This window comes from Diadema setosum, chromosome 18 (genome assembly GCF_964275005.1).
Source record: "Diadema setosum chromosome 18, eeDiaSeto1, whole genome shotgun sequence".
In the NCBI taxonomy this organism is placed as follows: domain Eukaryota; kingdom Metazoa; phylum Echinodermata; class Echinoidea; order Diadematoida; family Diadematidae; genus Diadema; species Diadema setosum.
The window spans coordinates 32263094-32290664 of NC_092702.1; the positions used below are offsets into that span (position 1 = coordinate 32263094).

The following is a 27571-nucleotide window of genomic DNA, read 5'->3' on the forward strand; positions in this document are numbered from 1 at the left end:
AAAAATAGTTAAGGAAAAAACAAAAGATGGAAAACTTTTTGCACTCATTAACGGTATTTTGTCTTTTGAATTTTCATATTCATCATAAAAGCGCAGACATGCGTGTAAAGTCGCATATTCATGACATGACAAAATCACATTAACTGACAGCCTGTCTGAAGAGACCATCTGTCTACAAAGACCACTGTTGTGTTTCCCTGATTAGGCTGACACTACGAGAAAGGCATCCTGTTTGAATCACCTCCAGTGCCTGTTTCATGGCTCGATGTCTTATCAATAGGATCATGTAGGTCATTTCAAGATTTCAAGTGTCTACTGATGAAAATTTCTTGATCGGCTTACATCTCCTGATGCCATGGATGACTTGGTGGGAGAGTACTTTCAGGCTACTGCGAGATGACTGCCGTGGTGATATATCATAAACATGGAGGTACGGCCCTTCACCTGTTCGCACATAAGAATGATAGCAAAGAAAACTACATGTACTTTAAAGAAGAGACAGTTGTCATGTAGCATTTCTATCAATACAACTAAATATTGTACATCTAGACATATGTGCTGTGGCGTAAATGCACAATTTTCATCTCTTAATACATGTATTCACTTTTTCGGACATCAATCACAAAGGAGGTATTATACATCATGGCATTATTTGACCCGATGCCATAGAGCAAGGAGTTGACTCCTTCACTGGTACAAGCACGTGTGTGTTTACCTACCACAATTTTACATACATTTTTTATGCAAGAATGCTATGTAAATGTGAATTTATACAGCCAACACAGATAATCTGCATGCCCATGTTTGGCATATTAAGCTCTGTTCTGCAGCATGCAGGGAATTAATATCCTACTGTGCACAATGATTTTGATAAAAATGACAATGTAACATTTTTCGAACTGATTTGTGTGTTTTTTTTTGTGGGTGTGTGTGTTAATCTTAATTTGTTCTGTGTACCCAGCTTGTCCCTGTCTGTTCTTGTTGTGTAAAGTCCTTATATGTGATTGCTTTCCCTGCATGTTTGTCATTTTGCCTCTGACGAAGATTCTGCTAGGATCGAAAGCTCAGGCCCCTTTTGACTCCATTTTACTCCATTGGCTCGCCCTTATTGGATAAGCAGTTTTCAGCAGCTTTTTTTGCTACATTAAGTTCATTCTCTGCTGTTGCATCACGCCCACGTGATCCTCCTTATCCTTTTTGTCTTCTCTGTTCTGTTTTAATTGTTTTAACTGTTTTATTGCTTTATTCCAGTTCAGTCTCCTTCCTTGCCCTGTTTCCCTCCCACTTCTCGACTTGTAGTATCTTTGTTTCTACAGTGTTGTATTTGTTTGTAACATATTTCTTACTTTCTTTTCAGGTGTTTGTCTCCGTCCTTATTTTTCTCTTCAGTTCCGTGCCTTTGTCTCTTAGCTTGTCTCTTCTCCCTTTATCTTTTCACTCCACTCACTTTTCTGCTTAGCACAGGTTGGCCTGTACATTGACCGATTGTACTTACCTTTTTTTCCTTTGGTTTATTCGCCTTACAGGTCTATCTTGTTTCCTTTTTTGAATTTCCCTCTATTCTGACAGGTTATGTATTTCTCCTTCCCCTGTTTGGCTATCATTGTTCTTCTCTGTCCTCTGCCTACCATGGCTAACCATCTATCTCTTTTTCATCAACTGAGGAAAACCAAGCTCAAGGCCCTCAGATTCTCATTTCACCAGGATAATTACAGATTCTACTCCCTCAACCGCATGATACCCACAGGCCTCCAACTCCACTGCACTCCAGCTCTTGGAACACTCTCGCCTGAACTACGGAAACGCTGGAACCAGACTCTACGTGGAGCTTCCATCCGCTTGATTAACATTCTCTCCGAACAGTGTGCCGCCTCTCTCACTTCCTCTTCAGCTGACATCGACAGACTGGAGAGTGAACTTCGCTCTTGCTGCACCGACACCCAGTGGCTCAAATACAATGATGAAATTGAATCTTGTCTCTCAAAACAAGTGTCTGACCTCACTGCTCGCAGGAACAAGAAAATAGGCAACTTCACGAAGAAACGTCAACGGTCTAACAGATTCAGGCGACACACCACATCCACTGATGTATCCTCCACTTCTGTCGTTAACCTTTCTTCTTCTCCCCTTTCTCAAGCAGAAACGTCTCTTCTCTCAAAAGGTCTCAAGTTTTGCCCCACTCCACCCAAGGTCGATCAGATAGCACTCAGCCAAGACCTCTCTTCTTTCTACCGCAGGTTACGCCTCAAAGAGTTTTTTCTCGATGAACCCCCTTCTGCTCCTGAGCCCTTTCATCAAAAAAGCTCATGGATTCCCCCCAAGAATAGAGTTCCCTCCCTGGAAACGTACATCGAAGCTGTCTCATCTCAAGTCCACTCCGCAGATACCCTCGACATTGCATCACATGACAATCTCCCAAAGGAAGAGCGCCAGGCTCTCTCATCTCTCAAAAACAGGTCGGACATCATCATCAAGCCCGCAGACAAAGGATCAGCTGTTGTAGTAATGGACCGCCAGCAGTACATCGATGAAGCCATGAAACATCTCCGCAATCCTTCCCACTACACACTTCTTGACTTTGATCCCACAGATAATTTCTCCCAACAGATCCAGTCGACACTCGATGACATGAAGGAACATGAACACCTCACCAAGAAGGCTCACAAATTTCTCTCCCCCGTTAATGCCAAACCTGCCCGATTTTATCTCCTCCCCAAGATCCACAAACCTGGCAATCCTGGTCGTCCCATCCTCTCTGGAAATGGTTCCCCAACAGAGAACATTTCCCTCTTTGTTGATCACCACATTAAACCTCTTGTCTCACTCGCACCCTCCTACATTCATGACACACCAGACTTTCTCAGGAAGCTCGATGACATCAAGGACCAGATACCCGAGACAGCAATCATCGGTACTTTTGACGTCTCCTCTCTCTACACCAATATTCCCCATGATGAAGGTATTCTAGCCTCCTGTGAGGCTTTGACATGCAGCGGCCATTCCAACCCCCCCATATCTGACATCAAATCCCTCATGTCACATGTACTGACGAAAAACAACTTCACATTCATGGACAAGCACTACCTACAGGTATCTGGCACAGCAATGGGTACCCGGATGGCTCCTTCCTTCGCCTGTCTCTTCATGACCAAGCTAGAGCAGCAGATGTTAGATTCAGCCCCCTGTCGTCCATGGATTTGGTGGCGCTACATCGATGACGTTTTCTTCATCTGGACCAGGGAGGAAGAAAGCCTCCATACTTTCATTGACCACATCAATTCTTTCCACAGAACCATCAAATTCACTTCCGACTTCTCCCAAGAAGAGACCAACTTCCTCGATGTCACCGTTAGAAAGGAGTCTAACCATGTCACCACCACTCTCTACACTAAACCCACAGACACCCATCAGTACCTTCACTCAGCCAGCTGCCATCCCCGCCACTGCAAAACCAGTATCCCTTACAGTCAAGCCCTCAGACTTCGCCGTATCTGCTCTGAGGATTCTGAGTTTTCTTTCCATGCCAGGAACCTGAAGAGACATCTCGCAGCCAGGGGCTACGGTACCAGGAGAGTTCAACAAGCCATCAACAAAGTTCGTTCTCTCCCCAGATCTGAAGTTCTCAAACCGAAAACCAACAAGCAGGACACCACTGACAGAATACCACTCGTGACCACTTTCCATCCCAATCTACCCTCTCTCCACAATATCCTTCGTGATAATCACCATATCCTACACACGTCTGATCGTCTCTCCCAGGCCGTCCCAGATACTCCCATCCTGGCGTACCGGCGCCCCCACAACCTCAAGGATCTCATCGTCCGTGCTGAAGTACCCTCCCTCACTGACAATTCTTCTCCTTTACAGCATGGCACATTCAAATGTTCAGCCAGCAGGTGCATCATTTGTAGCATACACATCCATGAGAGTGACTCTTTCACCAGCAACTCTACCGGCCTCTCTCACCACACAAAGGGAAACATCACTTGTACCACCACTAATGTCGTGTATCTCATCACTTGCAGAATTTGTAGAATCCAGTATGTTGGGGAAACCAAGACAACACTCAAAAGACGCTTCTACGGACATAGATCTACTGTCAACACAGCCAAGCTCGACACTCCAGTGGGCCACCATTTCAATCTACCCGATCATTCCATCACTGATATGACTCTACAGGGCATTGAATCTTTAGGCACTCGTCCAGACACAGTCAGAACCAGCAGAGAGAAGCTCTGGATGAGACGACTTCACACCATCCAACCCCATGGCCTCAACATCCAGGAGGGAAATGACTAACCACCTCTTATATCTCTAATATATATGTATATGTATATGTGTATATATATATCCCTAGTTGGCACCTTAGGGAGACATTTTGGGGGGAAGTGTCTTCATTAGGGAGACAACTGGTCATTAAGGAGACAATTTTCGTGTCTCCATTGCGTAAATTGCCATTGAACATGTATTTTAAAATTTGCATACAAAACAAATGGAAATGTCTCCCAAATGACCCATCTAGGAGTATATATATATGTATATATATATATATATATATATATATATATATATATATAGGCGTACCTGTGTTTTGGTGCCTTGTCTGCTACCGGCGGTTTCACGCTGTCGCGATCCTCAGGCAGACATATATATACATATATATATGTATATATATATATATATATATATATGTATATATATATATATATATATATATATATATATATATATATATGTATATATATATATATATATATATATATGTATATATATATATATATATATATATATATTCAATTATTATTATTACCATTATTTTTCGCTTTTTCATTTTTCAATTTCATTTTGTTTTTTCTTTGTGCCTTTTTCCATTTGCAGACCCTTTTTTCCCCAATTGATTCCTTCCTCTAGTCCGAGTCTCTTTTATACAGCCTTTTCTACCTACACACACACACACACACACCTGGTTTTGTTTGTTTACACATACTTGTGCTTATCTTGCCTTGCCTGCTTTTTGTGTACTTACAATGTATACAGTTTTCTCTCCCCCAGTTTTTCATATGTGCTTTATTTTATTTCTTTTATCAATATTCTTTTCATTACTGTTATTTCATTGTCATTATTATTACTGTGTGTGTATATGTATACACATTGATATGTTTGATTTCTTCCCCTTGTTGCCTCCTCCTGGTACACCTTTCAGGGCTCACTGTTTGCTCAGCCCCCCCCCCCCCCCCCCCTCCCTTCCTTTTGCTGTTGCTTTTTTCACTCTTTCCCTTTCTTTATCCCTCTGGTGTTCCCTATCTTCTTTGATGTTGCCTCCCTATTCATCCTTTTCCTTCATTGGTTGCCTCCTTGATCCTCATGATCATCACTGACCCCCTCTGCCTTTTGTCTGTCCCCTCTCCTCTGCCTATTGTCTGTCCACCCTCCTGCTTTAATCCCCCTCCTTTTACCTGTTGGGCTCCTTGCCCATGACCTCCCTCTCCTTTGTTTCTTTGTTCTGTGTACCCAGCTTGTCCCTGTCTGTTCTTGTTGTGTAAAGTCCTTATATGTGATTGCTTTCCCTGCATGTTTGTCATTTTGCCTCTGACGAAGATTCTGCTAGGATCGAAAGCTCAGGCCCCTTTTGACTCCAATCTTAATTTAAGATAAAATGACAACTCTCTAATTAAAAAAAAAAAATAAAAAAATTCCATTACATAGTCTAGGTTCTTCTTCCTCTCTTCAGATACTGTCCAACACTCCTATGCGAGGGCCAACCGGACAGGGGTGCACTGACGTTGATCTAGCGCGGAAACAGAAGTTCTAAGAAGTTAGCTATTTTGCTCAAATCGATTGGATGCAGTGAAGGGCTGCTGTTTTAAAAGTGTCCTTGTTACTTAACAATTAATGTTAGTAGCGTTGGTGACTGCCGATTGCAGTGCGTTCCACTCCATGATAACTATACACATCCCTGTCGCTGTACACAAGTGTTGCCATGCTGGCGCACGGAGACGCCATGCTTTGCACAGCGTCTGGTCGGGCTAACTCTGTGATAGTCCTTGGTATGAATGAGTTCTTGTACGAAGTTGTAGCAGAACAGGTTTTTTTTTATTTGTGGCAATTGGGATGAAGCTTGTAGAAGGCGACTTTTGGAGAACCCTTTGGACCGGACTCAGGGCTTTTTGTATGTGGATGGATAGGCAACCCACAAATGACAGAGGAACTCTACCTTCCAACGCTGCTACCTTCACAGTCACAAAACTCAAAAGGGTGTACATAATTTTCACATACTATGAGCAATGCCTTCAAGACTGTTCATCAACTGTCAAGCATTGGCCGAATAGATCCACGTAGACTAGCTCACCAAAATAGGGTAGGAATATATTAGGATAGCACCATATCCTGGCATATTCCTGCCTATGCCTGGGGCTCATAGCTTCTCCGGCCACTCTCCCGATGCCCATATGGATGACCTTCTGTCCCCTTTGCCTGTGGGCTTTGCTTTAGATTTTGAAACATCAAACATAAAGAGTGACGAAACACATGCTATATTGCTAGAGAGGTGTTGACAGCTGATAATTCATATGCCATTACATTCATATATTATAAATGCACAACAATTCCTGACTGCCGACTAGATCTAGTAGTACTGTACTGTAGTAGAGCTAACGTTAGATCATCTTCTTCTTCTTCTTCTTCTGATTAAGTACGACTGCCTCCTTCAATAGGCTGAAGATTCTTGCAGACTGTAAGAATCTAGACCCTATAGCCATGATTAGAATCTATCTCCACAGTAAATTACAGTGTACAGGTACTCTAAACTAACTGCGACCAGCCCGAACGCAAATCATAACTGTGCACAAGGAGCGCCTCGGGGTTAAGTGTACTCTTGCCATCATACATCCACATGTCAATGGTATAAGCTGAGGCTTGATTGTACCACGCCAATAATAACATTTCGGACTAAGAGAATCATAGATCTATATTTCCATTATCATTGATTCTTCTCACCAGCAATGACAGATTCTCCTGCTATTTCTAAGGCAGTAATTGTTAAGCTGATGGCACTCGTGAATGAGCCCTCCATGTGATCATCATAGAATTTTACAATGACGATGAAAACAGTGATTTGGTAGCCACATTTGTCCACTTCACCTCCGTGCCATGCCAGCGCCTGCGGTTAACGAGAGCGATGGATCTAGGAATAAGGGCATATCATGCACGCACGTGTATCAGCTGCTTTTTGCAGTAGCTATGCCCGGCCCGCGCCCGCGCCCGGGAGTTTGTAGCAGACAGATCACGCAGACAGAGCAGGGCTCTGGAGGTGGGAGAGAGATTCACTCCTACCTCCCTGAGCTAGACAGACACAGATAGATAGATAGATAGATAGATAGATAGATAGATAGATAGATAGATAGATAGATAGATAGATAGATAGATAGATAGATAGATAGATAGATAGATAGATAGATAGATAGATAGATAGATAGATAGATAGATAGATAGATAGGTAGATAGATACATTGTAATAGATAGATTGATAGATAGATAGATAGATAGATAGATAGATAGATAGATAGATAGATAGATATAGATAAATACTAGTAGATAGATAGATAGACAGATAGATAGACAGACGGACAGATAGATGAATAGATAAATACTAGTTGATAGATAGATAAATTGATGATTAGATAGGTATAGATATAAACTAGATAGATAATAGATAGATGGAAATAGCAAGATTGGAAAGACAGAAAGAAAAATAGATTTATAAATATGCGAGATTAATAAATATATGATTAGATAAATGGAAATTCAGACAGATGGGTAGGCAGATAGACATATATATGTATATATATATATATATATATATATATATATATATATATATATATATATATATAGACAAATAGATAGATAGATAGATAGATAGACTTGTAACACATAACTAGATAGTGGACCTACTGTAGGTCCATGGTTAGATGCATGGATAGATAAATGGATAGCTAAAGATGAATGGATATAACAATACACGTGTAATAATAGTTTGCATGTGTGCACTTTACAATTAATCTCCCTGAACATCAGAAACAGATAGATTTTACCCGTAGCTTTCTACGAAATTTCTTGTAGCTTAATCATAGTATGTAAGGAGCAATGATGTTATTTAAATAGAAATGGGACTCCTTAACATAAGTCTGTGACTTAGAAGAACAATTTATTCATTCTCTTAGTATACCTAAGTGACAACCACTTGCAGGCGATTCAACATAAACAGGCGAAACATTGATTAAAGTTTTTATTTGGTTTTTTTTTTTGATACTCAGAAAACATGCAAAGTAAATTGTCTTATGTCTATGTATGAAGATATAGGCCTACTGTAATTCCATATGAGCTGAAGTTAGTCTAATGATAAACACAAAATATGTAGTTAAATCTTATGAACACATCACATCAGTGAAAAAAATGATCCAAATTGAAAACAAAAAAGAAGAATTAGATACGAAAAATGGTGAAGTTTCGCTGATTTTCACTCAACAGTTCTTGGCAGTCAGTATGAATATGCAAACAACAGTACGTGATGACGTTATCACCTCATACTTGCCATACTGTTGCGGGAAAATGGGAGAGATCCTGACACAGGGGGTTTTGAAGGATGTAGGCCGAGCAGGAATTATGCCCCAAATAGACAGATTTTTCGCAAATGGAAGAGCGTATTTACGGGCGAGCTGCTATACAATGTATAGTTTGGCAGATTATAGCTACTTTCCGTTGATACACAATCATGATCCACGTGAGCTGCTACAATGAGTACTGTTACTGTTGTCTATCTGCACGACACGAAGACTTTGGCTCAAAAAGTCTCTTTCCAAAGAAAGTCCCCTCCCAAAGTCTCTGCTTCAAAAGTCTCTTGATTTGTCAGAGCAATAGATATTTTTAAGCTATTAATTTATGTATTTCTTTAAACTCTCTAGATAAAGTATTCAGGTGATTCAAGTTATGTAAAAGCTATAACAAGAAACATAGAATATTTGTGTGCATACCTTGATATAGGGTAAAACATAGAATTCTTTCGCAGACTATAAAATACACAAAATAGAATTCCAAAAGATGCTGTGATTCGAGGAATGGTCATAATTTACAGAATGTGTAAAGGATAATGTGTACTTTATCAGAGATCCAGGCTGGAACGGAAACTCGCTTGTTTTGGAATGTGCCTAGCTCGGTATACTTTATGAGCTAGAGTTGAGCCAAAAATCCTATTTTTTGGGACGGAGGCAGGAGAGAGTACTATAAGTACGTATAGAAATCCTTGAAAGTGTCAACATGGAGGAGCGTGCTTAAAATATGGCGGGTGTGGAATGTGAACATGGTCCCCACGAGAATGCGTTGCGGAGGGCAAGTGGTTTTCACGGACAACCCAGTGGTTTTCTGCTTATCAACATTAGCCCGTTACTGTTTGAACCAAAAATATTGAAATTTTCAGTTCTTTTTCTTTTTTCAAACGCAGTAATCATGTCCCAGTCTCAAATCTTTATATCCGACTGATCATCATTTGTTAAAGTTTTTTTTAGGGAGAATTATGTTTGGAACTTTTAAAGCAGAAAAATTTAAATTGTCTTCAGTCTTCTTTTGTAAACAACTAATAAATAGAAAATTGTAAGGTGATTACATCTGATCATCAGCTCACTTGCAAAACATAACAAAAACCTTCACAACTTCAGTAAATGTTGATTATCCGATTTAGATCCAATTTTCACTTTTGCGCTTAAACAAAAATGATCTTTCTATATATTCGGACTAAGTTTTAACTGACAGGTCCGAAATTCCCCTGATGATATAAGGCATAATTCTCACACAAAGCTCAAACATCTTTATCGGAAATCAAGGGGGTGGACTGACCGAGAAATGTGGATGGAATAAAGGTTACAGCTCGTTATTCCGAAGGTTCGTTATTCCGAAGGCTCTTCAGTCCGAAGATTCGTTATTCCGAAGGTTCATTTTTCCGAATTTCATTCTCGGATTAACAGATCTTCGGAATAACGAACATTCGGAATAACGCCACAAATGTTCGGATTAACGAAACCTTTTTCATTTTCGGATTAACGAACCTCTAGGTATAGGGAGTTTGTGTGTTTCGGATTAACAAGCCTTTGGAATAACGAACCTTCGGAATATCGAACCTTCGGAATAACGAACAGCACCCGGAAATAAAAGAGGTATATATCTGGATTTAAGAATATGAGATAAAGCACGTCAGATTATTATAGTCGACATGTCAAGCGCACAAATAATCATGATAATAGAGCGGCTGAAACCATGATCCCTATGAAATAGACGAGAGCTTTCTTTCTCCTTGGGTTTTATTACACCTCAGTTTATTATCATCAGGGACATAGTCCTAGACTTTAATGTTAAAGCAGCTAGTCTACCTTGCAGACCCAAACAGGGCAGTGGCTAAGACCACGTTAGTTTAATCATTAATCCACTCTAGAGTGGATTATCATTAATCCACTCTAGATGTTTGTATAGTGTACAATGTTACCTATAATACTTGAATATTGTATTTTGTATTTTCATGTAGATTGATGTTTGTAATATAAACTGCAGGGTGCGTTCTGAAAGCAGTTTTACAAAAGTGGACAGGCCAACCCTGCCATATAAAATGAATATAACAAAATAAGTAAATAGACAAATAAATAGATAGGCCTAAATAATATTGTTTTTGAAAGGCAAAAAGGGGAGATCCTGTGACTAAACGTGTATTGCAAGACAGCTATATAGGCTGGGACCAATTCGGTAGAGGGAAAAAAAGTTGTTAGCTGAAGATCAGGGCCGGCAGAAGGGGGGGGGGGCACTTTTTGCACAATACAGGAATGCATAAGATGTAACCACTTTGGCCATACCCGTGCCCCCCCCCCCCACTTTCTTCACCCCGGAAGTGGCACCAGGAATATAGAATGTAAGCTTGATGTGCGGGCTGGAAGCGCGGAAACGGCCTTTCTTTTAAGATCTTTCTTTTTTCTCTCTCTTGTTAGCTGATGAAATCCGGAAGTGGCCTTTTGTCTTGTTTTGTTCAGTTTTTTGTTTTGTTTTTTTTTTTTTTTTTGCTTGAGGCATAGTGACCATGTTCGGCAGGAAGCAGAAACCAATGAGGTTCATCGACTGTACCTGTATATAGTATACCCTATGTTTCTGCACTGACTTTCTTTGGTGACAATTTCTATCAAAATTTCAATATGGTAATACAAATAATAATGATGATGATAAGAATAACAATAGGGCCTATGATAATAAAAGACTCATCACTATCTTCGTCATCATCATCATCATCGCTTAGTCGTCATTTTCATATCATTGTAGTGATGAAGATAGTTGAATAATAATGATGCTAATGATGATGATGATAATGATAGTAATTATGATAATAATAGTAATAATAATAATAATAATAATAATGATAATAACAATAATAATGATAATAATAATAATAATAATAATGTTAATAATGATAATAATAATAATAATAATAATAATAATGATAATAACAATAATAATGATAATAATAATAATAATAATAATAATGTTAATAATGATAATAATAATAATAATAATAATAATAATAATAATCGTATTATTATATTCCCATCGTCATCATCACTACTAACATTGTCATGAATTCAATCTCCGTGACATCATATCCACTCAAATCCCGTGATAAAACAAACTAAAGAAGCAACAAACCTTTCCGTTTATCACGCTTCTTGAGGATATGGGGAAAGAAAAGGAAAGGACAAAGGCCATGCTGTTTGGAATTCATAAAAACTAGATGGGAAGATGGAGGAATTATGGCAACTGTCAATTTTGAAAATTTGCTAGTATAATGTTGAAGCATCGTGTTCAAAAAGAAGGTAGGCCTAAAGCACGGGGGTAAATCTGTATTGTTGAAATTACTGGGGCGTGATTGGAAACAACTCAGTCGAAGGACTTCTCCATCTCGATCGCGCCTGGCTCCGCTCGTCGGGAGAGATGATGATTCTGCTGATGACTGAGAACAAGAATCCCACAATGGAGAGTTTTCATGTGCAATGACATGATACGAGTAGCACACCGCCGTCCGCACAGTATTGTGTGCATACGATGTACAAGCACATCGCACATCGCACTGCATGACTGCATGCATGCTCCCAATCCCAAACTGAGCTTGTGTAGCTAGCTCGCTGCCTGCGCGCTGTGCTTTGGCCATCGCTCCTTCCTCACTGCATTGTACACCCCCGATTGTACAGTGTACTCGTATTAGGTACCCTACGGTGTACATACGCAGAGTAGGCCCATGTGATGCAGATCTGCTCGATGATGCTTTGTTGTTGTGGCGAAATTCTTTTTGGTACTACTGATGCTGGATGGATGATGCGGGCTGGTGTATCACATCTTGTTATCATTTGCGTTGGTGATCTTGTAAAGTAAGGCTTGCCTTTGTGAAATTTGTTTTCATTATTTTATCAATTCTACTTTCGGTTTCTATGATTTCTTCGAGCTAATCCGATAACGTTAGTCACCTCAACTCAAGGAGGTCAACATGCAATTTGCATAGGTTTTACGCCGCTGCCCTGGACACTCACATAAAGACTATAAACGCCTAACCGTTTGGCGTTAGAACATAATACTGACAGCACTAAGTTTGTCTGTTTGGGTATTGCTATTGGCGTTTTGATGTTGATTGTAAACAAAAACAAAACAAAAGAAAAGAAAACAAAACAAAACAAATGAGCCCTAACAGTTCATCATTCAATTTGTTTCTGAGATTCATTTGACATTGGATACCTTAGGGGTCCTTGGACCTTGGTCCTAACAATGTGTTAGAGACAACTAACATTAGTCAACTTCAAGTCATGACGTGAAATGACATCTTCATTTTTAAGACTTCACCTTGATTATTTAGATATTTTGACAATCTTTACTTCTGTTGTTCATAAATCATACGATGTTACATAATCTTCCTTTGTTATCTCATTGTTGACTGATACCTATGTAAATAGTTGTCATCTCTGCATGGTCGGGCTCTTACAGTATTTACAATAGCTCACAACGGCACAAGGATCTTTCTGCCCTATTTTCCACTTTTCCTTGTCTATTTTGTATTATCATGTTGAATTTAACATTTATTTAGTTATCTTTTTTTTTTTTTGTCCAGTAGATTTTGATTGCGTGGGAAAAGTCAGTGACTAGCTAGGGCCCCATTAACTGGCAGTTGGTTCCCTCCGACAAAAGCTGCCTCAAAATAACAAATGAACAGAGAAATGACAAGTTTCTCCTTATGCCTCCTCGCTCCCAAATCCCCCTCCCCACCCCCCCCCCCCCCCCACTAATTTTCCCATACCACTCTACAGTACACTGCCCTACCCTTGTTAGTTTATCTGATGCATGCATGAATGCATGCACTTACAGTACACTGTCCTACACACATCATTGTATTGATGTCAGTTGTGGGCCGTGGGGTATTACTTCTGAGTGTGTGTGCGTGTGGGGGGGGGGGGGGGGGGAGAGGGGACAAGAAAGTCTTGCCCTGGAAATGGATCTGTAAATAGAGTGTACAGTGTGAATTGATCAAAATATTTCCTCTGTTATGATCATATGGGATGTCGGATGTATGACAGAGTGAATACAATTGCTTCTGAGTGCTGGTTGAACCACAGATTGCCTTCAAATGAGGTTGATAGAAAATGAAGACCGATATATCTGTATGTCTGTGTAAGTGCCTAAAATGAGAAGTTACTTTTTGTTTTGGAAACACCCTCCTTGCAATCCTCAATGACTACATGTAGCTGAAAGTACTGTAGTGAGAAAGCTAAGTTTGTACTAGTACAATGTTGTATTAGTAGTAAAGATAAGTGCATTCTAGCATGCCACTACCAGTATCTGTCGTATTCATCTTTTCTTCTTCCGCTGAAAAGCAGTTTTCTTGGTGTTTTAACCATTCCACAAGGAATAATTGTCAAGGTGGTACACAAGGAAGATTGCCCCCCAAAAAGATTTGATAAGACTGTACAAATTTTAGATACTATATCCAAATTCAAGTGTCCATGTGCCACAATTTTGCATTATTGTATCCCCCGAACAGAGTTCGGGGGATACTATGGATTTGGCCTCGTCGCGCCGCGTCCGCCGCCGCCGCAGAGATTTCCTTGTGAGCGCTCTACCAGCTGCGTTTCTTTTCCGATCATCTTCAAATTTTGCATGAAGGTGTATTATGGTTAGACGAAGACGCCTATTGTTTTTGGTGATGGTGCCCGTGCTTGTTCCGTCTTTATACATGAAAAGGTAAATCCAATAGGGTCTGCTTGTGAGCGCTCTACGGGCTGCAGTTCTTCTTCGATCATCTTCAAATTTGGCATGAAGGTGTATTATGGTTAGACGAAGACGCCTATTGTTTTTGGTGATGGCGCCCTCGCTTGTTCCGTCTTTATACATGAAAAGGTTAATCCAATAGGGTCTGCTTGTGAGCGCTCCTCTGGCTGCAGTTCTTCTTCGATCATCTTCAAATTTGGCATGAAGGTGTATTATGATAAGACAAAGATGCCTATGGTTTTTGATGATGACGCCCTCGCTTGTTCCGTCTTTATACATGAAAAGGTAAATCCAATAGGGTCTGCTTGTGAGCGCTCTACTGGCTGCAGGTCTTCTTCGATCATCTTCAAATTTGGCATGAAGGTGTAATATGGTATCAGACGAAGACGCATAGTGTTTTTGGTGTGGGCGGAGACATCGTTGCCATGGTAACAAGAATTTTTGTGGAAATAGCAGAGATTTCCTTGTGAGCGCTCTACTGGCTGCGTTTTTTTCTCCAATCATCTTCAAATTTGGCATGAAGGTATATTATGGTAAGATAAAGAGGTCTATTGTTTTTGGTGATGGCGCCCTCGCTTGTTCCGTCTTTATACATGAAAAGGTAAATCCAATAGGGTCTGCTTGTGAGCGCTCTACTGGCTGCACGTCTTCTTCGATCATCTTCAAATTTGGCATGAAGGTGTATTATGGTAAGACGAAGACGCATATTGTTTTTGGTGTGGGCGGAGACATCATTGCCATAGTAACAAGAATTTTTGTGGAAATAGCAGAGATTTCCTTGTGAGCGCTCTACCGACTGCGTTTCTTCTCCATGGGTATGATTGGGTGTTAGGTTCAAGGCAGACTAAAGATTTGGATTAGGGTAAGTGTTTAAAAGCTTTATGTGCGCTTCAACACTAGGATTCCTTGCCGGACCATTTGTCATCACAGCATTTGTCATGGAACCCGCTTTGTCAGTTAACAAAACAATAAAATATCAGAAGTGGAAACAATAGTCCAGGCTAGGCTCCATAGAAAGTGCACCTAACCTTGTTTTTTGATAATGTTTTTTGATGGTTTCTTGTCAATTCGAGGGTGCTGATTCCAAATCCGATTGATGCCACTCGCGTAACCTTGAGCATTTTCGGCAAAATGCAAAAATTCAAAATGGCCGCCAAATATGCTAATTTGGCCGTGATAATCACAATCATGTGCATTCTGTGACCAATTATTCCACCAAACTTTGTACATTTCTGTTCCTAGAGCTACTACAAGTGCATTTACAAGAGAATTTTCATTTCATATAGTTTCATTTGGCATTTAAAGCTCATTTCCCATTCAAAATGGCCGCCATTCCTATGCTCATGTACAATATGAATGGCAAAAAGTATGCATGGAAATATATACTAAATTAAGTGTATTTCCAGTTCCGTACCTATGCTGTTATAAAGTGTTGCATGTGCAATGCAAATCTGATGAGTGCCACTAGCAAAACAAGCAAGCAAACAAACAAACAAACAGAAAATACATTGTTTTTATGCTTATATATTCTTCTTAAAACAAAACTTCAAAATGGATGCCACTAATATTCCTCTGTACAATATGAACGGCAAAATGCACATGGCAATAAACAAAACAAAAAAATTCTCTTTTTTTTTAGTTTTCTGTCACGCAGCTACACTTGTTATCAATTTGGGTGCTGATTATAAATCAGAAGGTTGTTACTAACATAACAAAAAGCTGTTTTATACCCCTTTCCCGCTGCCCGTCTCGGTGAACCACCGAGAGGTTCCCCGGTGAATTCACCGGGGAACCTCTCGGTGAAAGTTTGAGTGCCGTCGTTTCACACTGCTCTCGGTGAAACTTTCCCCTAGACGGGTTTTCTGCTCGCAACGTGGGTGATCTTATGTACTTGAGTTTGTTGTGCATCTGCGATTTGGTTTTTTCGATCCCATGTTCAGCAAGTTTTCGGAGGAGGGACTCGTACGCGGCAGCGTCAGCCGACGTCCCCCTCAGTTCTTCGTTCACTGCTGCCTCGCTACGTACTCTCTCTTCGTCTTTGGTCCACACTCCAGCCGTTTGCAAAATTCCCTCAAATTTCAACAGCACAAAACGTCAACGGATTTCTCCTGCACACTGTAAACCCAGCACTTGACGAGAAAAGCACAAAATACGAAAAAATCAAGCAAGAGGCGGACTGTATCAGACTTTACTGAAAGAGTTAAGAGCTAGACACTAGAGGAAGACGAAAAGGGAGGACGCATCAAATCGATCAAGTACACTGTAAACCTATACACGTATCAGCTTTGTATATGTATACACGGCGTGCTAATTAAACAATACAATGCACAGCACGATGCAAAACAATGCCGTCGGGTCGCACTGTGAACGCCACACGAAACGACATACAGTATGTAGTGTCGAGTGTACTAGTATGTTTACAAACACGAATTACTAGTACCCTGTACGTGTGGATTTGGGAGGTCGAGTGCGCGCTAGCTAGCTGAAAACGTGTGCATGACCAGAAACAAAACATGACCTTTGACATAATCTGCATATTTTCCCCGGTGTTTCACCGAGACAACCTTTCACGCTGGGCGCTCTCGGTGAACCACCGGGTGATTTCCCGTTGAACTATCGGAGTTTACCCAGGACGCTTCTCGGGTAAAAATTGCCCAAAATTTCATCGGTGTTTCACCTAGGCTTCCCCTAGGTTCCAACCGAGTGACCTTTCACACTGCGGGGTTCCCCGGGTGCCCCCAGGTGCCCCCGGGGAAGATTTTCTTCAGCGGGAAAGGGGTATTAGTTGTGATGCAAACTTCCAAATTTGCTACATTGTATCTCAATCTGGTTTTTCCCCTAGGAATTGGAAAAAAACCCACCAAAACTTAAATTGACGCCAACATCAAGATCTTTATCAGAAATTAGTTCATCAGATATGAACATTTGATACTTATTTGCCTCGAGATGTTCAACATCATAATATTCACTGTTTTTATTGATTTAAAAGGCTAAATCTTAGATGATGACACAAATGAAATTTCGAAATAACTGTTCTGTTGCATTATCTAAAAGCGATATTACACAAACTTTTCAACCCCCTCATCCGAGAAAGAACATGAGGCAGGGGAAAGTGGAACAAAGGGACCACCTCACTTCCTTTCGTCAAATCTCTGAAATTAAAAAAAAAAAGCCTCACATTTTGCCATGTTAACCCAGAATATGATTTGCTTGAAAACACGAGTGACAAATGACCTTCTGTCTTATCTGTATATCGTAGATAAGATTTACCACTGGTTCTGTGCTTGCATGATTTTCCCTACTTGCTCAAGACTGGTTAAAATGTAACAGCACGGACAAGTGTGTTTGGAGGATTACAAAGAGTTTGGTAAAGTATTGCTAGTGGTACCACTATATCTTTTATATTTTATTATAGTAAACAGAAAGTCCATCACACCACAGTAGTCCTATTTTGAAATATCCAATAATGATTTTGTATTTTCTCTAGGAATGCAATCACTAAAGATTGTAATGGAATTGACGCATATGATGCTGCCACTGTAAAAGGGACTCATTTTCTGTCTGGAGATGAGTACTTTGCTCACACCTTTCCTTCAATGATGAGTTTGGAATCATGGAATATTCACTAATGTTAATATGACGCAGAAGTTGTACGTGTAATGGGTCCATTTCAGTCAAGGGGCTTGTTTTACACATACTTGCCCCCACCTCTGTTGCTGCCCAACCCTCGGTTCCGCGACCCCTGCAATCCTGCAATTGCCTTACAAGGGGAAACGTTTTGTCTGACAAGTTTGTCACCCTCTGACCCCTGAGGAAGTACTGAACATAATCAGATGTGGTTGCAATTAAGGCAATTGTAGGACTGATAGCCTGAGAATCTTGCAAATTTGGGGCTGATGTTACCTGCTACCAAATATCCAATTAAAGAGATCTTTAAAGACAATAAATATGAAGAAAATCAAGTTTGCTCGATAATATCAAGGCGTTAATCCTAAATCATATCATAACAAAGCGATGGAGGTTATTATCCATTTAAAACTTGCCTCAGGACTCCCCCTCCCCCAACTTCTAACTGGAAAAAAAAAGCTACATTGTAAAGGGTTGTTAGTTTTGTCATTAATGTTTTTGTCCACAATCATGTATTTCTACAGTACTGTATATGATTTTTCTGTACCTTATTGATAATGGTTTTAGGGGAATGCATAGAAGCTTTGCTTTTTTAACACTTGACAAATGATAGGCATCTAGGCTTCTTAATATGTTTTGTTAGTATTACACTTTTATATTCAAGCTGCTTGTAGAATATGATGGTACATTATTGATTTTTTGCGTGGTGTTTGATGCACTTAGTATATACTATTCTTTGTTGAAACAAAATAAAAGATTTGAAATTGTGTTAAACATCGCAAGGTTTATGATTGTTAAATGCTCGAAACTCAATCCGTAATTCCTAGTGAAAATCCTAATTTATGTGGTAAATTGGGACTTTTGCAACACAAAAGAAAAACTTTCTGTTTAGAACATCCTTCAGATAATGATCAGCACTAAATCTTAACAAACTATGTAGCTGCATGTCAGAAAAAACAGCAAATCACTTTTCTATTCCACGTATATTTTTGCTATTCATATTGTACAGGAGAATAAGAGTGGCGACCGTTTTGAATTTTTGAATGTAGAAGAATAAAAATGCATGTCGGCCCCCTATACTGGAAGTGGCACCCATCATATTAGTATTGCACATGCAACATTTTATAACAGCATAGGTACGGAACTGGAAATACAGTAAATTTGGTATATATTTCCATGCATACTTTTTGCCATTCATATTATACATGAGCATCGGAATGGCGGCCATTTTGAATTGAAAATGATCTTTAAATACCAAATGAAACTATATGAAATGAAAATTTTCTTGCAAATGCACATGGAGTAACTATAGGAACAGGAATGTACAAAATTTTGTGGAATAATTGGTCACAGAATGCACATGAATGTGATTATCACTGCCAAATTAGCATATTTGGCGGCCATTTTGGATTTTTGCATTTTGCCGAAAATGCTCAAGGTACGCGAGTGGCATCAATCGGATTTGGAATCAGCACCCTCGAATTGACAAGAAACCATTAAAAAACATTGTATATATCAAAAAACAAGGTTAGGTGCCTTCTAGCCTGGACTACAAAACCAAAAAAAAAAAAAAAAAAAGCAATTGTCTGCATTGATACCTGTTGTCACCTATTGCAATATTATACATTTTTATCCCAAATTCATCCAAATCGCAGACTGGAAGAGGGTTAGGTTTACAGTGCATCCAGATTACTCTATAATTGTATTCCCTCACAGGTACTACCAGAGGATACTTTAGATTCTGCAGAGTTACACCGCTGCATCATATTATTGTCATCAAATTTGGTACCCAGAGGCAAAATGTGGACAGGATCATTGTTGCCATGATAACCTGTATTTATTTGTGGAATATTTGTGTGAGCTCTATATATTGCGATGATGTATGATGCTGTGGGTTTGGGGGATATATGTGCTCGGCTGCGCGACCCGCCGAGCACCAATCTCTAGTTTATTATTGTTTATTATTTTATTTGAATTATTTTAAAAGCTTGTTCAAAATCGTAAATCAAAGTTGGTTTTTAGGTTAAACTTTTACCAAAGAACATGAGGCTGAACACATTCAACATATTTTATAAACCAAATTATCAGTTGTGGTTTATGAGATATTGAAATGTGTTAACTCTGTTAGCCTTGTTGAAAAAAAGATCCTAAAGAATGTAACAGTCCTGCTCTGTATCTCATTATTTTTCATTTTATCTTGTCATATTTTCTCACTTTTACTTCCCTGTCAAATGTTATTCTTTGTTTTCTTTCATATCCTCATCAAATTTTTTCTCTCTTCTCTCTGTCATTCATTGGTTTTCTTTATAGTATTCTATCATTTTTTTCTTCCAACTCTGCTAATGTGTGCTATCGTCTCTTTCATTGCTCCTTGTATCTTTTGATCGATTTTCATCCTGTGATATCCTTTGGGCTCTGTTTTTGATGTGCCCCCTTGAAGACACCATACAGCTTTTTTGGGCAAATTTCAACCCAATGAGCCACCCTGCACTGTGATCTTACTGTTTAGCATCAGCCCAATGCGATGTGTGTTCAGTATGTGTACTTACAGAAAAAGCCTGCAATTAAGTTGTTTCACCAGGCGTGTAACTGTACAACACGGGTTCAAAAGGTTGCAAGGTCATCTAAATGAGCCAGGGTTACTCTCCTGTACATAGGTATGACTTCTGACCTCATAACTTTCTCCTGGCCAGTAAAAAGGAGCACTGTTTTTTTATTGCATGCAAGGGATGGGGGGGGGGGGGGGGGACATTCAAGAAGACCTCCGGATGATTTTCAGACTTTTACATTTGAACAAGTACAAAACATGTACTGAGTACAGAATTTCAGAACTTTTAGTGATTGGGATGAGGAATAAGAATGTTTTCAAAATTTATAATATATTGCAATGAACAAGGATGATGGCACAGCAACCTCGCCATAGGAATTCATGAGTTGGGGCTCAAGGATGAAGAACAAAATAGGAAGGCGTGCATAGATTCTACACCTGTATTTCAATGGAATTACACTGAGTTCTGAAATATGTGAGGCTCATATGTCATCAGCATTGTTCAGTGTAATTTGTTTTCAGATTTTTCAGGGTATTGGTTTGTCTGCTCAAAGACCACAATAAGTTCCACTAGTGAATTTTTAGAATCGTCTGGAATGCCCCTTCAATACCAAGCAAAGGGGTAGTCTTGAAATTCAGACATCAGAACTTGATTTTACATACTTATGTATGGTGATGTTGTAAAATGCTTATTTTGATGCTTGCATTACATGGCTTTTTCTGGCCTTTTTGGTAATTTATTTTCTGTAATTAACAATAACTATGAGAAAATTATTGATTGTGTGAACACTTGACACTCCGAATGACAGTGTGATTATTGATGTCTACGCATGCTGTATGTGAATTTTGTGACTGTGCGTACCCTTATTGTGCTCTAAACCCATGGTAAAAAAAAAAAAATAAATAAAAATGAAATGACATGTTTAAATTTTATGGCAATTTTATGGCACAAAACCCCCAAATGTGTTACATGTAAGTCGGTTTACATTCCTTCAGTTGGATTTCATTTGGACAGCTTTGTTTCAGAGAGCAAGTATTCGTGAATTTTAGCATTTTCACTTGACCTTTGACCCCATGGCCTATATGGCCCAGATCTTTCTTGATATAATCACTGGTACTATCCAATTTTCATGACAATATTTTAGGTCATAAAATTTACAAAATATTGGGAAAAATGAGGACATTTTAAAATAATCATTAAAACCATTGACTCCATGACCCAGATATTTCCTTACAGGATTGGTGTGCAGTATTATTGTTCATCTGATTTAATTAGAGTTTGTACAGTAGCTGTATATAGTAATTTTTAAAGTTTGAGGAAAATATGTAATTTCAGAAGTAAATAGTGCTCAGCTTTTTTTATTTTTGCCTGACCTCTGACCCTTGACCTTTCACCCTGCAACCTCAAAACTCCCTTATTGGAAGAGAATAACCGTCATGATGTACATGCTTTATATACTACGTGCCAACGGGTTTCATGAACGTAACTTGAGCCATTTCAAAGATATGGGGGAAAAGTGAAATTTCTGCTTTTTCACATGACCTTTTGACCTTGGAACTTTGACCTACTGGCCCAAAAGTATGGGTGGTACTCTGAATTTTTTCAAGGAAGATTTTTCTTCCTTAGTCGGGATTTCCTTTAGAAGTGGTATTCTGAAAATCTTCTTAAGTTTCTTCCTTTTATGTTTCCTCTAAACCTTTTTCCTATTCTTAGATGTAGCGGATTGTAGGAAGAAACTTCTACAGGAAAATATGCAAATGAGGATGAATCCTAGGAAAATATGCATCTCTCTGACTATGTAACAAGAAGTCCGTACCTAGAATGTCTAAGGAAGATTATACAGTATAAGAAAAGGCACACTCACAGTCCTGTCCTAAGTACATTGTCAAGATAGCAAGAATTCGCTAAGCAAAACGTTGTGGCACCTTGTTTGTTTGTTTGTTTGTTTGCTTTTATTTCTGCATTCAATCAAATGCAATTTGAATGCAAACTTCAAAAAGTACAAAGACAAAGAATAACAAGTGCAGTGAAATAAATCGATAACAGTACATAAATAGATTCACATAGGTGATTGCATTGAGCAATGTTGATACACAGAAACGTGAAATAAAATATACAGTATTTTTCAGTAAACAACAGAGATAATTGAATGCAGGAGACCACCATCATAAGCGATTAAACTTGAAATGGATGGAGGCCTCATAAAATGACTATCCAACGACATAACTCTCTTGGAGGAAGGTGATCAGGTGAGTGCAGTGCAGTTGCAGGTGAGAGTGCAAGATGCAGTTGAAGGAAGAAAATAGAGATTGACAATAAGATGACAATCTATACTATAAATATTTGTTAGCTCAATTGGTTTGGAGAATATAATTGTATCAAATATCGTTTAAGTGAAGCTTTCAAAGAATAAATACTTGAACAAGACTTTATATTATCCGGGAGATTATTCCAAATATCCGGACCCGAATATCTTATAGATTTATGTGTCACTAATAATTTGGGATTCAAAAGGTGGAAATTTCTACATATACGAGTAGGGTACGAATGGACAGAAGTATTGAACCTAAACATGTTATCAAACGATGATGGAAGTTGATGATGTATATATTTGAACATAATTACTGCTACTTGAATAATATTCAAATCAAAAACCTTCAATGTTTTAAGCTCATGAAATAAAGAATCAGTATGAGCCAGAAAATGCGATCCTGTACAAATACGTATAACTTTCTTTTGTAATTTAAATATAGAATTTATTTTGGTAGAGCCGCAAGTACCCCATACAACATTGCAATAACTTATATATGGGAGAATTAAGGAATTATATAATAGAAATAAAGTTGAACGAGGAAGAAAGAACTTCAGCTTGGAAATTATCCCTATATTTCTAGAAATACACGTTGTAACATGATGTAAATGCTCATTCCAAGTCAAACTTTCATCTATATATACTCCTAGAAATTTTGAATTCATTTTCTTTTCTAATGGGATATCATCAATGTTAATATGTATCAACGTATCTTCATTATGAGAATGAAGTTTGAAATGAATAAAATGAGTCTTTTTTATATTCAAAGAAAGTTTATTAGACTTAAACCAATTTGATACTTTACTAATTTCAATATTTAGAGTGTCATTTAAAATCTTAAGATCTTTATGGGAATAAAATATATTCGTATCGTCAGCAAATAGAACAAAAGAGAGAAGAGAGGATGTATTTATAATATCATTAACATAAAGAAGGAATAATAATGGGCCTAGAATTGAGCCTTGAGGAACACCACATTTAATTAAAAGGGGGTCAGATTCACAACCATTAAAAATAACATATTGTCTTCTATTAGTTAGATAATCTTTAAGCCATAAATGTGCTTGTCCTCGAATACCATAATGACTAAGTTTCGTGAGTAAAATAGAATGATCAAGAGTATCGAATGCTTTACTCAAATCACAAAATATACCTGCAACATGTTCTTTGTTTGCAAAAGCACTCGTAATTTTGTCATAAATTTGTGTTAGTGCTAAATCAGTTGAATAATTTTTTCTGAAACCATATTGATTGGGAATAAGTAAATCATACTTATTAATAAATTTAAGAAGTCTATTATAAACAATTTTTTCTAAGATTTTGGATATACTAGGCAATAAAGAAATAGGACGATAATTGCTAATTTCATGAGGATCATCTTTTTTATGTACAGGATTAACTTTCGCTATTTTCAGCAGATCAGGGAAAATACCTTGTGATAAAGAAAGATTAAATATATAACTTAACGGTTCTGCGAGTGGATAAACTATTTCTTTCAATAACATCATACTTATTTTATCAGAGCCACAAGATTTAGAGCTATTTAAAGATTTAGTGATACTAATGATTTCACTGGGACTTGTTGGATTAAGATAAATAGACTCTTGATTTTGGTCAAAAAGATAATCTGTAAAATGAGCAGAAGTATTGCTAATTTTAGTAGCAAGTTCCGGACCGATATTAACGAAAAATGAGTTAAATGAATTAGCATACATATTGGGATCATTTATTTTAATACCGTTTAATGTGATATCATCCGTTGGCGGAGAATCAGGCTTTTTACCTAGGACCTCTTTAATAATTTTCCATGTTGCATTAATATTCGAAGAAACCTTTTTCATTCTGTCAGAAAAATATAATCTGCGGGATAAACGAATCAATTTTGTCAATTTATTTCGATAAACTTTATACATATTCAAATTAAATTCAGTTGGGTTACGAATGTGTAACTTATACAAAAAATTACGAGTTTTTATGGATTTCAAAATACCTTTTGTAATCCAAGGATTTCTTGGTTTATTTCGGTTAATTTTTATTCTGCATAAAGGAATATTATTTTCATAATAATATAATAATTTATCATTAAAACATTTATATGCCAAATTAACATTGTTAATACTATAAATATCTGTCCATTCCTCTAAAAATAAATTCTGTTTCAATAATTCCACATTACGTTTTGACTCTTTATAATACCATATTTTATCATGTAATTTATTACGACCCACTTTACATTCACAAATTGAAAATATTGGTAAATGATCAGAAACTTCAGAACATAATATACCCCCCATAATTGTATTATTATACACATTCGAAAATATATTATCAATCTGAGTTGACGAGTGTGGATTTATCCTGGTGGGTTTATTGATAATTGACATAAACCCATATGAATACATTAAATGCATAAAATTAAGGGAATTATTGTTATCGGATGTGGGCGAAAAGTTAATGTTGAAATCACCAAAAATAAAAACATGTTTACTTTCATTACCTATCTTATGGAGATATAAATCCAATTCATCACAAAATAATTCACAATTCAGATCAGGAGGTCGATAGATTAAACCTATAATAACATTTTTAGAGAGTGGGTTCTCAATTTCAATAAATAACGTTTCTGCATATCTTAACGTGATTTCAGAACGGATTTTGAACTGTAAATTTTGCGCAATATAAAACGCAACACCGCCACCCCTTTTTCCTTGACGATCAGCCCTAACTAATTTATGATTGGGTAAATTAAAGATATCTGGGGAGTTTTGATGTAACCAAGTTTCACTTATTCCAATAACAGAAAATTCAAAATTGTTTAAAGAGTGCAAAAGATTTTCCAAATATTCAAAATTTTTATTCAAACTCCTAGAGTTTATATGAAGAAGTGAAATATTATCTGAACTATACGATACAATATCATTGAATTCAAGGGGTGTGTAATATTTACTGTCGCGCACAGGCATAACGTCATCAGGAATATCGGGGGTATTCATATGTGACGCCATTCTGTAATACAGAAATGTAAATTACCGGAGATTTGAGAGACAACAACTGCATAGGTGCTAATGTGCATTTTGCAAGTGCATACTACTGTGCAGGTGTGTGTACAAAGTGCAAATGTGTGTGGGGTTTCAATATACAATACAAAATTTGGTACAATTAGACCCATCTTGGTCACACTTACAATAATTACTAGTACGCAATTACAACAGATCACCAGGGGATAGCCGGACCACTCAGTATAAAGGTGTTGTGCTTTAAAACACGTACAGACAGAGAATTCAAGGACCGTGACAATTGCTCAGTTAAAGTTCAGGGAGACTTTCCCGTATACAGGGGGGGGGGGGGGGGGGGAGGGGAGTAAAGGGGAGTAAACAGTAAAGGTTCATTTCTTGCAACATCTGTATTGGCTATTGAATGTGGGACTTTTAACCATGCACCCATTAACACACGTATCAGAGGAAAAAAAAAACAGTACAAATACTGAATGGAAATCAGGGTGTTGATAGCAACCCGTTTAACATGCGTCAAACGCAGGTGCTACTTGCAGTGGCTTAATTACCATTGGAGATCAGTCGGTCGTGGCGCGAAAAAGCAGCCACGCCTCGTGTCGACACACAACATGTGAACGATTATACATTCATGGAAACTGCTTACTGTACATGTATAATACGGACGTCTTATCAATGGGTTCGGAGTTTCAACAGGTGATTCGTAGAACAAAGGGATTTTTTTTTTCGGACAGTTCACAGTAGGATAAATATCTGCCAAAGCGGTGAGGGATGTGCTGTACTAAAAATAATAATAATAAAAAAAAATCGGAGTTCAATACCAAAAAGTGTGGGAGGTTTAAAAGAACCATTTACCAGTTATAAATTAAAAGAGATTAGTGACTTTCTTTAAAAATTTAAAGTTGTGGGTTCAAAAACATTTTGAAACTATGAAGTGAAATATGTGGGTAGAAATGTCTGGCTTCAATCAATACGTGAAAAAATGAGGTACTATAAACTGTCACCATACTTGAGAATGACCAGGTGGTGGATGAGCATAACCTTGCAAAATTGGACCGTGTATCCCTAAAATGATGACCGAAAAAGGTTTTCTTTTTTTCCCGTTAAACTTTTTTGATAACCGCCATCAAAAAAAAAAAAATATATATATATATATATATACATATGAATGTATATACACTGTAATAGGAAATAAAAATGGTTGAAACAAGCCATGGTTCTATCATTCATTACACTCAGCGTTGGGAGTCACAGTGGATCAACAAGGAGGTCAGATAGCAGAGGTGTGGAGGGGAAACCTCGCCCTGACATTGGTTTACGCACAAGACACGTAATTAACAACACATATATTTGTAGTGATGTTACAAGGTACAATTGAGTTTTATGGTTGAATATCGAAAAAGGAAAAATGTATGGAAGCTTAGTTGACAATTGGTTGACTTAAGATGTTCTTGCTCAATAACAATAAGTTGTAAGAAAAAGGAAAACTGTCAACCAAAGAGCTCCGGATGGGAATGTGCTTTGACATTCCCATTCCCAGTAATGGTGGACTTGGCAATCGAAGACAACCATTTTCAATCAAAGATTACGTAACTTATTTACGAGTCAAAGGGCGATGCCCGTCAATAAATCCAACAGGGTAGATAAAATCTTCCTGAATGGTAGGGCTCCTGGAAGGTAGTGACAAACATACATTCTTTTCGTGGCTAATGTGTTAAATGATTTTTTTTCTTTAT

General features: G+C 38.1%; 2 protein-coding genes and 1 pseudogene across 2 annotated transcripts in view; 1 reads left to right on the forward strand and 2 right to left on the reverse strand.

The window, feature by feature from the left end:
- Nucleotides 1-7124, reverse strand: part of LOC140242147 (tRNA (34-2'-O)-methyltransferase regulator WDR6-like) — a 50152-nt gene extending 43028 nt beyond the window's left edge. Inside the window, exons 1-2 of the mRNA XM_072321911.1 lie at nucleotides 6997-7124; nucleotides 343-444 (exon numbers count right to left, since the gene is read on the reverse strand). Coding sequence (XP_072178012.1) covers nucleotides 343-444; nucleotides 6997-7072 — 178 coding nt within the window. The 5' untranslated portion in view covers nucleotides 7073-7124. The remainder of the gene's footprint in view (nucleotides 1-342; nucleotides 445-6996) is intronic.
- On the forward strand, nucleotides 2064-3580 carry LOC140242146 (uncharacterized; annotated as a pseudogene).
- Nucleotides 7125-18025: 10901 nt separating the features above from the next.
- LOC140241895 (uncharacterized) lies at nucleotides 18026-25829 on the reverse strand. Its single transcript, XM_072321644.1, has 2 exons — nucleotides 24698-25829; nucleotides 18026-18156 (listed from the first exon to the last, which is right to left on the reverse strand). Exons 1-2 carry the CDS (start codon nucleotides 25827-25829, stop codon nucleotides 18026-18028), a joined length of 1263 nt encoding a protein of 420 aa, XP_072177745.1.
- Nucleotides 25830-27571: the final 1742 nt, after the last annotated feature.

Bases quoted from the DNA above. Each gene is read 5' to 3' on its own strand.
- LOC140241895 (XM_072321644.1), bottom strand. From the start codon at position 25,829: ATGGCGTCACATATGAATACCCCCGATATTCCTGATGACGTTATGCCT. The intron at 18,157-24,697 runs GTTTATCCCGCA...GATTATGTTCAG, and splicing joins TAAATTGACAAAATTGATTC to TACTTCCTCAGGGGTCAGAG.